Source organism: Elaeis guineensis, chromosome 12 (assembly GCF_000442705.2).
Source record: "Elaeis guineensis isolate ETL-2024a chromosome 12, EG11, whole genome shotgun sequence".
Classification (NCBI taxonomy): Eukaryota; Viridiplantae; Streptophyta; class Magnoliopsida; order Arecales; family Arecaceae; genus Elaeis; species Elaeis guineensis.
Window position 1 is genome coordinate 20,807,465 of NC_026004.2, and position 12,991 is coordinate 20,820,455.

Consider the following 12,991-nt stretch of genomic DNA (forward strand, 5'->3'; position numbering starts at 1 on the left):
AATTTTTTTCTCTACATGGTATTTGTTATTTTAGGTGCAGAAGAATTTAAAGATGTATGATGACTGTCGATGCGATACTCATGCATTATACGAGACACTATTGGAAGTAGACATGTGAATTGGGAAGAAACATGCCATGAATTCCAAGCAAATCCCATGAATACATACCCTCCTTTCAAGCAAATCCATGAATTCCCCGACCAAAGAGAAGCGAGCTCCGGTCCCACAAACTTGAAAGCTGCCCTACCAATGAATATCCATCCAGCCTCTCACCAGCTTCTTGCATTCTATGAAACAATTCAAGTCCCTTCTGCCAGAGTCCTTTGTAACCATACCCTGAAGTCATCGAATTCCAAAGAACCAAGTCTGGCTCAGGCAATACATCAAACAGGGAGCGAGCATCATCCATAAGGCCTAGTTTGTAGTAGGCACCGATCACGGCACTGCTGCCTGTGAGATCATAACCTAGTCCAGAAGAGATCAAGTTACCATGTACCATCTTTGCACATCTGAGATTCGAAATTTCAGAGCAGGTACGGAGGATGCAAGCGAAGGTATGGCCGTCGGGGATGGTACACAGACGGCGCATTTGGGTAAAGAGAGAGAAAATGCGGGATAAATCATAGCGCCGGGCATGGACTCGAATGATGGAATTCCAGAAGCGGACGGTCTGATGGGGAGTTTGGTCGAAGAGGAGATGGGCGGACAAGATGTCGTCGTGGGCTGCGTAGGAGAGGAAGAGTTTGGTGGCGAGAGGAGGGCGGGAAGAGAGGCGGGTGGTGATGAGAACGGTGTGGAACTGCTTGGTCTCGGAAAGGGTTGAACACACAACTAAGGGGTCGAAGATTTCCGGAAGGAATCGAGCTTGCATTCATGCTCTTTAGCACCTTTCGCGACTGCCTTCTCCCTTTACATATACGAATTCGAGGCCGTCGAACTCCTATCGGAGATCCACCATGAGGCGCTTCAGCCTCACCCCTATGTCCTCCGGTGGCAACGCCCACACAGAGTATCACTCCGCCACCTGATCGCCGGCCACCGGGTTCTCTAAGAAGCCGTCCTCTAATGGCTCCAAGGAGCTCCGTGTCGCCTTCCAGAACCCCTCCGTCGAACCCCCCCTCCTGCAGCTCCTTCTGGTCCCCCACCTCCGATGACGACAATGATGATGATGGCGGCCCCTGCCACCTCAATGCCTCCCCCAGCCCCACCACCCACGACCCCACCGCCGTGAGGTTCTCCACTGCACCTCCAACGCCTCCTTCATCCCGTTGTCTCCGCCTCCTCCTCCTCCGCCCTCCTCCTCGTCGACATTGATGCCTCACCTTCTTTCATTGGAGTGTTCACGGAAAGCTAGGCCTGTCAGGGGGATAAAATTTGAATCGGATATTATATTATTTATTTTTAAATTTAAATTTAATATTTTATATTTAAATTCTATCCAATATTTGATCGGACAAGAAAAAAAATATCCATCTCCATATCCAATAAATTCGAAGGTATCCACGGATAACCTATTTTCCCATATCCAACCCATATCCGCTCTATGCCTATCCCATATCCAAAAAAAATAAACAATCAAAATAATTTTATATATATTATCAATCAAAACAAAATTATCAATTCAACATAGAATATAATTTATAAGTTCAGATTTATAAAAATCAAACATAAAAATAGAATTACAATTCAACATAGAATATATAAATAACCAAAATAATTTTATGCATATTATCAATTAAAATAGAATTATCAAAATAGAATTATAAATATATATATTTAAATATAGGTTCGGATATTATCCATACCCGTAGGTTTGGATCGGGTTTGTATTCGAATTTGGATAGAAAACAGCACTATCCATATCCTACCCATATCCGTGCTATAGTTTTCGGATTTTACCTAAATCCGAACCCAAATATGATCAAACCTTATTTTTCGGGTTTGATCGGATTTGGGTACGGTGCATACCTATCGGATCGGATCGATTTTGCCATCCCTAATGGCTCCCTCCTCTTTTCCTAAGAACCCACGTATCAGATGGAGGTTTCATTTTAATATATATATTGTTGATGCAAGGTTAGAGATTCATCCAAAGTCCATATTAAGGCCAATCTGAAGTCCAGATCAAACTGATCTGAAGTTAAAAATAAGTCTGATCCGAAGTTAAAAACAAAGCAAAATCGCAGCAAAAACAAGATCAAGCTGGAGTAAGGATCAACTCCAAGACAAATAACAAGGAGTCAAATAGAACCCAGAGATTCTCAAACAAAGTTCCTCATGGTAAAAGGCCCTCAAGTCCTTGTCCATTATTATGTTTTCTTCCTTTTCCTTATAAGACCATAGGTCCCTAAGCCAAAACTGAACCAAGGCAAAGGTCAAACCATGTTGAGGGCTAACCCAAGAATGGTCCTTCGCTCTTCAGCGAATAGCACCAACGAAAAATGGCCCTTCGCTCTTCAGCGAACAGCGCTAACAAAGAATGGCCCTTCGCTCTTCAGCGAACAACACTAATGAAGAACGGCCCTTCACTCTTCAGTGAATAGCACCAGCAAAGAATGACCCTTCACTCTTTAGCGAACAACGTCAATAAAGAATAGCCCTTTGCTCTTCAGCGAACAGTGCCAATGATCCTTCGCTCTTCAGTGAACAACATCAATGAAGAATGGCCCTTCGCTCTTCAGTGAATAGTGCCAACGAAGAATGACCCTTCACTCTTTAGTGAACAGCACCAATGAAGAACGGCCCTTCGCTCTTCAGTGAATAGTGCCAACGAAGAACGACCCTTCACTCTTTACTGAACAGCACCAATGAAGAACGGCCCTTCGCTCTTTAGTGAACAGCACCAATGGCCCCTCATCCTTAAGCGAGCAGAGCCTATGAAGATTCAAGATCCATTGCTCTTCAACGAGTAGAGCCAAGGCCCCTCCCTCTTCAACAAGTGGAGCCAATGAGGACAATCATACAAGAAATAAGGCTAACCTAATGATATGACTCATCACCTTATTAGGAGTTGCAAACACATCACATCAGCTAAAAAGATGATCTTGGCATGTCTTTGACTAATCAGAAATACTCCCTTCGCCTAATCCAATTATGACTCAAACATGGGAGTAGGGGGGCTATTGTTGGGGGATAATTTTGTACTAGCTAAAGACGTAAGGCATATGAGGATGTGAAGCCATATCAGGCTTGGCCTGAGAATAACCAGGGGTAAAAGAAGGACCGTCCATTCTCAAAATAGTTGGTTGTTAATGGATGTGGCCCTCATATATCATGAAAAGACATTAGACACCCAACTTGAGAAGTTCAGAAAAACAGCTGTGATCTTTAAGGATACTCAATGAGGATCATAGAAAAATGGATTAGGAATAAAATATAAATAATTTTTTTTAGCTAAGGAAAGGATATTAGACTTATCTCGTCTGATCAGGCAGGCCTAACCGCCTAATCCTCCTCCTTCTCATGGCTCTTCAACCACCACCCATAAATAAAGGGCTAAGAGGGACCCTCCAGGTATGTGATCTCCTCTCTCCCAACACGCTCGCTCCTTCCCTTCAATTGTCAGATTTCTAATTTGAGTGTCGAAGGATCTCTATCGGAGCCATCTACGATTAGAAACTTTTTTTTACAGGTCTTGTCATCGTCGTTCGACCATCGCCGACCTACCGTTGCACCCAACTCCAACTGATCCAACCTCGAGATGAAAATCTACGTCAACATATATATATATATATATATATATATATATATATATATATATATATATATATATGTATATGTATATATATATGTATATATATATATGTATATATATATGTATATATATATATGTATATATATATGTATATATATATATGTATGTATATATATATATGTATATATATATATGTATGTATATATATATATGTATATATATATATATGTATATGTATATATATATATATGTATATATGTATATATATATATATATGTATATATGTATATATATATATGTGTGTGTGTATATATATATATATATATATATAATTAGATTAGATGTGTGTGAAATCTAGTCCAGTTGAGTTGAGCTCAATTTCAATTCGATTCAAAATATTCAAACTCAAAACTCGATCCAAAATTGACTGAGTCTTAATATCCAAATTCGAACTTGATTTGATATCAGAAAGGTAAAAGCAACACTCAACATTGACTCAACTCAAGTCAAATATCAACTAAACCATATTAGTACTTGAACTCGAGCCTTGATTATATTTTGAAAAAATAATTAAAAGTTATAAATTGGAACAAATTAAAAGAAATATAAATATTATATTTAAAATATTAAATTAATCATATTTATATAAATAAAATAGAATATTATTTTCAATATTTGCACTGGACTTTACTAACAGGTCTTCAAGCAAAATATTTTGTTATTTAAGTTCAATTTGAAAATTTATCTGAACTAGTTGAGTATGATTTGAACTCAATGAATGTCGAGTCTAGTCAAGCTTAGAACTAAGTCGAACTCAGTAGCTCACAAGCTGCTCGGCTCATATGGACCTTAAGTTCTACCAGCCCAAAATCTATGAGAAATAACTTTGTTATATGTATTTGGACTCATATGATCTTCTAGATAGTTACTTTAGTCTTTTAAACACAATAACCTAAAAAAATGATGGCAATTGAATGACAATGGCAATAACTTATTTTGGCATTGATGACCTTAAAGCTAGTAGAAAAATATCTTGCATCAAAATATGACCATCATGACTTTGTAAGATTTGAAAATTTTTGTTCTTTAAGATTTACACATCTTAAAATATTCAATGCATATCCATCAGAAACTTTAATATTTTTTAAAATCATCAAAAAAAATATTTCTCTTGAGTGGACATTAATTGTGTAATATGTAGAAGGTATATTAATTTTACTATTAGCAAGCTCTTTGGGATGAAGCTCATGCCTTATGTCCATTTCTTTTAAATCTAAATATACCTTTAAGTTGTCTTGACTCTTTCCATTAAAAATTAATAATGTTTCAATCAAATTATTATAAAAATACTTCTCTATATGCATCATGCCAAGATCGTACCTGAGAAGATTATACACCCAATAAAGTAAAAAAAATGCTCTTCTTTTTTCATAATTGCTTTACAACTCTATATGTAGATACTACTATTATATCATCATCATTTTTACTTTCATCTATATAATCATCAGCATCATAGAAATCATCAACATTCTCAAATATCTCTATATCAAGATTGCAAAAAATGTCAACCTCTGTCAATCTTTCATTCGTTGAGCTTTCAACATCTTTCTTTCATCTTTTCTTAGAATACTTAGAAATCTTACCATATCTATGATATGCCATACATTTGTCTAAAAACCTCAATTCCAAATGGTGGTATAAGGGAAGGTCACAACTCTAAAGTACCATCAAATATATTTGACTGAAACCGAAATGGATAATTGCCTTCCAATCATCGATGATGGCCCATATAGCAGAATTTTGTTTTATATTTTAGCCAATATGAATAGATACAATCTCCACAAGAGAGACATGCTATATATCTCTCAGTGCTCCAATCAGGTAAAATGACATATGTAGAAAAATAATTGATAGTCTAAATAAGAACTACCCTCAATTTGAATACTGACCACTTAAAGTATTAAATGCATCGATACCCTCCCTTAGCTACTTTAATTTCTCTATTAAATGTTGTAGAAAAATATTAATATTATTTTCTGAACCCTTATCACCTGGTATAATCATGATAAAATAAGTGAAGATTATTTCATGTACATCTATGGTGGCAAATTATATAGAATCAAAGCAATCGATCAAGTGCTATATGTAGAACTCATTATCCAAAATAGATTGAAGCCATCACTAGCTAAATCTAATATAATACTGTAAACATTTGAGCTAAAATCAGAATATCTATCATCAGATACTTTTCATATCAAACTATCAGCAGAGTATCTTAACATTCCATCTTTTGTACGACCTTCATCATACCATCTCATTAACAAAACTATCTTAGATGATGCAAGATCCTTTTCAGTCCAGATATTAAAGAAAAGTAACACAAAACTTCAGTCAATTTTTCTTACTCTATATAATTTTCATTTCATTCAATACATCACCCTCATCTTCTTTATGTGATGCCCATCATGAAGATCCATAAATATTACATGATTCTTGGTTAATATTTTTATCCCGATACAACATATAGTCATTTGGACAACTATGATTTTTTTTATATTTAAGATTCAATTCTTTTACTAATTTCTTGGCTTTAGAAGAAAATGTTGGCAAAGTCATGCCCTCAGAAAGTGCATCATTTAATTATTGGAGCAATATAGTAAAATTCTTGTCAGACTATCCGTTCAAATATTTCAAATAGAATAGATGCATAATAAAAGAAATTTTTAAAAAGTTCTTACAATCCAGATATAGTTCATGATCATAATCTTCCAACAAATTGTGATCCTGATGTTCTATCTCATCAGATTAATGTCTGGATTTTTTCAAATGCATAGGATTAGTAAATGTAGACCCCTCAAGCATCACTATTATTTCTTATCCTCTAGTAATATCTCCTAAATTTTTAGCACTAAGTACTAGGGCATCTATGAGCAAACCCTTCATATCATCTTCTCCTATAAGATTTTTTTTTTGTACATTACTAGATCCTAGATTAGATATATGTTCCATATATAATGGTTGATTATATAGAGGTGGCAACATGGACTCTATGAAATATCCACTCAGTATAACCTTTAATATAATTATTTCATACTAAATGTTCTTCAACTATTTGTGGATCGAGAGAAGAACTATTTACACATTTTTGATATAGACAAAAAATCTTTCTATTCATTGATCCTTTCTCAACAGCAAATTTAATAAAATTTTTGTTGCTCTATGAATTGATTTTGATGATTATAAAATATTTGAGAGGGTTACTAATGATTTTATCTTGAAAAAAAATTTATTATATTTTAGAGATAAAATTATAATTTTATCAAGTTCTGATTCGAAAGTCTCAAGAGCAAGAACAGAAGATTTATGATCTATTGGAGGTAATTTCATATTTTTTGGATGTGTATTTTGAAAAAAAATTAAGTTTAAAAAAAAGGATCGACACCTAGGGTCGATCCCTATCAAAAGGACTGAACGGCATGCTATTTTTGACTGGCACACCCAAAGGAGACGATCCTATAAGTCGACCTCTGTTGCTGTATAAGCCAAAGATACAGAATAGTGACTTTCTGTTCTGCACTACAGAGGTCGACCCTATGAGTCAACCCCTGTGCAGAGGTCAATCCTATGAGTCGATCCCTGTGATGAAAAATCTCCATAACGATTAAATTTTTAGCTCATTTTGATCATATCTAATACTCATTTAATGCACTCTAATGGCTCTATTTTAGTCCAGATTTGTCTCTAGCATCCATTGAAGATACAAAGGCAGTTAAAGGAGGAAAAAAAAGGTTTTTCAAGCATTCATTTTAGCTTTAAGTAAAAAACCCTCTTTACGCAAAAGAAACTTTCATTTCAAGCTCACCAACCCCTCAAGAGCTCATACAAATCTTCAACAACCTTGAAAAAAAATCAGAAAAGCTTCTTCCTTGTTGTGTAAAGTGTACTTAAAGTTTTATTTGCTTATTAAAGGAGTTAAATTTGTATTTCTTTGTCATTAACTCTTATACTCTGCTTCTGTCTTGATCTTTAGTTTTGGAAGGATTTCAAAACTTGGATAGGTTGATCCGAACCTTGAATCAGATTGCATAGGGTTGGCTTGTATCTGAAAAATAAGTATTCTAGTTTGAGATAGCTAGAGTCAGAGGTACCGACGTTGTATTCTTGTTGAATATATTTTAGTAGATTTAAATTCTCAAGTAGAAGCTTGGAGAGTGGATGTAGGTGCAAGATTGGCACCGAACCACTATAAATCTTGTTTGTTTATGGTATGCATACTTGCTCTCTATCTAAATTTCTTTATTTTCTTGCATTCTTGCCTCTCATTTCTACACTTAGCTTAAATCACTTACTACACATAACTTACTTATTATTACTTAATCATTGTGGTTCTAAATTAACTTTAAAATTTTAAAAACTCAATTCACCCCCCCTCTTGGGTTGCATAGCTGGGCAACAAGTGGTATCAGAGCATTGGTGCTCTAGTCCTACTTTGATTTAACCATCAAAGAGCTAAAGATCTATGGCAACTCAAGTTGGTACTTCACTAGCCGAGGGACAGTCTACAAATCGATCTTCATTTTTTAATGGGTCAAACTACACCTATTAGAAAGCTCGAATGAAAATCTTTATTCAAGCACTTGACTATGATATGTGGAGTATCATAGTTAATGGATCACACACACCCACTTAGATAATTGATGGTGTAGAATCAATCAAATTCGAAAGAGAATGGGATGAAGTTGACAAGAAAATGGCTCAACTCAATGCTAAAGTCATGAATATTTTATATTATGCTTTAGATGCTAATGAGTTTAATCGTATTTCAACATGCATGTCGGTTAAAAAAATATAGGATAGGTTAAAAGTAACACATGAAGGCACTAATCAAGTTAAGAAATTAAAAATCAATATGTTTGTGCACAAATATGAACTCTTTAAAATGGAGCATGATAAATCAATAACTGAAATATTTACTCGCTTTACGAATATTATTAATGGTCTAAAAAATCTTGGTAAGTCTTACTCTAACAGCGATCTTGTGAGAAAGATTCTTAGATCTTTACCAAGGATGCTAAAGTGATCGTAATCCAAGAAGCCAAAGATCTGAATGTCTTACCCTTGGAGGAGCTTCTAGGATCGCTAATGACACACGAGCTAAGCATGAAACAACATCAAGAAGAAGATGTCAAGAAGAAGAGGATAATCGTCCTCAAATCCACTGCTTAACTCGATGAGGAATCCGATGAAACAGAAAATGAAGAGCAAGATGAAGAAATAGCCCTCATCACTAGAAAGTTTAAAAGATTTATGAAAAAAAAAAAATAAGGGATGAGGAAGAGGCCACCTATAAAAGGAGAGCATAACAAGGAGAAGGATAAAGAGCAGCTCCTTATTTATTATGAATGTAAAAAGCTGGGGCACTTTAGGTCTGAATGTCCACAACTTAAGAAGGGCCCCAAAAAGTATAAGAAAAAGGCTATGGTAGCTATATGGAGTGATAGTGATGAGTTAAGCTCCGAAAAAGAATATTCATATGAACAAGCTAACTTGTGCCTTATGGCACATGAAAATGAGGTAAATGCTGAAACTCCTAGTGACTTTACCATTGAAGAACTTCAAAAAGTATTTTATGATCCAGTTGATGATTTAAAGAAGTTAGGGATAAAGAACAAAAAATCGAAATCAAAGAATCAATCTTTACTAAAAGAAAATGAGATTATTTCAAATGAAAAATTGATCTTGATATAAAAAAATCTGAACTTGAAAAATAAAATTACTAAGTTAAAACCTATGATAGAAAAGTTCACTCTAAGTTCAAATAAACTTCAAATGATACTTGATAATTAAAAGACCATTTATGATAAAGCTGGTCTTGGATACAATCCTTTAAAGAAATAAAAATTTTTGAAAAATATCTTTGTGAACTCATCAAGTAACAAGTTTTCAAATATTACTTGCTTTAAATGTGGTAAAGTAGGATACAAATCCTATATATATTTCTCTAGTAAATCAAAAAATTTTAATATGAAGAAAATATGGGTTCCAAAAGGAACCATTGTGACTAATCAAAGAGGACCCAAGAAAATTTAGGTACCTAAAGTGAAAATGTGATTTTTGCATGTAGGGTATCTTGCATCCCAAGGAACAAATCAAAAATGGTATCTTGATAGCGGGTGCTCAAGACACATGACCGATGATGAATCCTAATTCATCACACTTGATGCAAAAGATGGAGAGATGGTCACCTTTAGAGATAATATCAAAGAAAAGATCATCGGTATAGGTAACATTGGTATCACTCCCTCCAAGTATATTGAAAATATTTTATTAGTAGATGGTTTGAAACATAATCTATTAAGCATTAGTCAATTCTGTGATAAAAGGTATAAAGTAATTTTTGAATCTTCATTATCCATAGTAACTAGTCCCAATGATGAAGGCATTAAATTTATTGGGCATAGACATGGTAATGTTTATATGGTTGATTTCAATGATCTTTTCAAAATAAACATGCAATGCCTAGTAGCCTTGAATTGAAGGAACCAGATCTAGGATTTCAGGATTAGATCTTAAAACTTTTTTAAGATCAAGCAGCAGAAGACTAAAATAAATCATAATTTATCTTATAAAATTAGAGAATTTCTAGATCTAAGATTCTATTACATGATTATTACATGGTATTAAATCAAAAATTAAAATATGAAGAGCAAGAACTACATGTTGATCATATCAACATATTTCTATACTACATCTAATGTATGTAAAATATAATAGATCAGATCTATTACCTTGCAAGTTAGACATTCTAACTTTACTGATCTGAGCTTGAGGATGATGTTATGAGCCGCACACACGTCTGACCTCTAGGAGTCATCCACATGAGCCCACGAATCACGATCAGAAGTTTTGATCCAGAAAATCAGCACAGTATGCTAGTACTGCGCTGATCCTTCTTCGATGGTCGATCAGATGCCTCCTTCTTCTTGATTAAGACTCTTCCAAAGATGAGAAGTAGGAGGAGTTTTAGATCTGAGATACTCTCAAAAAACTTAAGATGGAGGAAGAAAAGAGGTGAACACAGCAACCCTAGAAGAAGACCCTCTTCTTCTTCTCTTTGTTCTCACCTAGACACCTAGTCTTGTGTCTATTGTATCTCCACACCCCAACCTTCTTTCTTCCTAATTTTTGCATGCCCCAAAGGTCTCTCTTTTTTCTATTTTTTATAAAAATTTCATAAAAAAATTTATTTTAAATAGAGAGATATGATAGAGTCCTTGTCTAGATCAAATACCTAATCAAGGATTATCCAAACATGGCGAGACAAAGGGTGCCCAACTCTTGGGCGCCTCCTCTTTCTTTTTGTGTGTGGATCACCAGCAAAAAAGGGTGCATATTATGTGCCATAAAAGTCACAAAAATTTTTAAAAAAATTTGGATAAAATCAGTGCCATAAGGAAAGAGTTTTGGTTTCCTAAAATTCTATCTCATAGAATTTGAAATCCAAACTAATTCCTACTTTGACTTGATCCACAATCACTTTCCATGTAAGAGAGAAAGAGAGAAAGTTTTGGGCATGTGTGAAGACCTGGGAGAGAAGTTTTATCGCATAAAATAAGAGAGAGTGGGCGTGGGATAAGAGAGAGTGGGTGTGGGGGCTAAATTGGCGTAAGGTGGAATCCTATTCTTACTAGGATTTAATCTATGTCTTATTCCAATCTGGTTTCTCAAACCAAATCAAATCAAAACTAAATCAACCAAATTAAAATAAGTCTTAACTCAATTAAGAATTTAATTTAATCAGATTAAATTAGATTTAAATCTAATTTAATTTTTTAATCGAATTAAAAATTAGGTTGACCCAAGTCCTAATTAAACTAGGACTAATTTTTTCTTGCACTTGGCTTATCCAATAAATCAATTGGACTTGATCCAATCAAGTCCAAACTAAATCTAATTAAATCATATTTAAAAGACTTAATCTCAGTCTTTTAGTTTAATCAAATTAAGCCAATTAGCAATCAAATTGCTAATCGATCCTCCTGCAATACTTGCACTAGGTTAAATGTCAATCATATTGATCGTTTAACCCTAGAACGATTCTTAATCGTTGATCAACCATTCGATTGGATCGTGAACTCTAATGTGTGTGACCTCATAGGTCCGAACCTAAGTCAGTAGCATAGAAATAAATTTCTGTACCAATCGAAGTGACCATCTAGTAATGGTACCCGACGGTCGGATAGGTCGAATGTATAGAACAACATCCTTAGAACCCATGCGGATATAGTTTTCATATAATTCATCCCCTTGATCAAAATACTCATAGGACACCTCAGAGTTCAACTGTCAACTCTGATCAGGCTGTCCACATTGTATTTTAAAATATCAAATCTATCTGATGGATTACCCTGGCCAAGGTTTTGCTAAATTGAAATACAGTGACTCATTCTTCTCCAACTCTTGAAGTGGTTGTTGCCCAGCTATGGAACCCAAGAGGGGGGGGGGGTGAATTGGGTTTTTAAAAATTTAAACTTAGCTTACAACTCTGAGAATTATTTAACAATGAGCAAGATAAGTAGAGAGTGTAATTTATGCAAGGTGTGGAGATTGGATGCGAGAATGCAAGAGAATAAAGAAGTTTAAAGGGAGAGCAAGCAAGCACAACACAAACAAGAAGATTTATAGTGGTTCGGTGCCAATCTTGCACCTACATTCACTCTCTAAGCTCCTACTTGAGAATTCAAATCTACTAATCTGTATTCAACCCGAATACAATATCGGAACCTCCGACTCTAGCTATCCCAAGCTAGTACACTTGTTTCTCGGGTACAAGTCAATCCAATACAATCCGATTCAAGGTTTGGATCAACCTTTCCTCATTTTGGAACCCTTCCAAAATAAAAATAACAACTCAAAAAGAGTAAATAGTTAATTTGCACAGAAATATAAATGAAGCTCCTTTAATGAGCAAGTAAAGCTTTAAATACACTTTACACAATTTGAGGAAAGCTCTTTCTGATTTCCTCAAAGTGGTTGGAGACTTCAATGAGCTCTTGAGGAGTTGGTGAACTTGAATTAAAAGCTTCTTTAACTTCAAGAAGGCTCTTTCTTTAGGGCTGAATTGAATACTTTAAGAACCTCTTTTCAAATCTCTTTCTTCTTTTCTATATGTTGATTCTCTCCTTTAAGTCCCTTTTATAACTTCAAGGAATGGTGGAGAGTAATCTAGGCTGAAATAGAGTCATTAGACCATATTAAATGAGCATTAAATATACATAAAATGGGTGAAAAACTAAC

At 34.8% G+C, this 12,991-nt stretch overlaps 1 protein-coding gene across 1 annotated transcript in view; it reads right to left on the reverse strand.

The window, feature by feature from the left end:
• The window catches only part of LOC105054805 (putative pentatricopeptide repeat-containing protein At1g64310), a 63,040-nt gene continuing 50,049 nt past the window's right edge, over window positions 1-12,991 (reverse strand). Inside the window, exon 3 of the mRNA XM_073247125.1 lies at window positions 1-1,356. Coding sequence (XP_073103226.1) covers window positions 176-871 — 696 coding nt within the window. The 5' untranslated portion in view covers window positions 872-1,356 and the 3' untranslated portion in view covers window positions 1-175. The remainder of the gene's footprint in view (window positions 1,357-12,991) is intronic.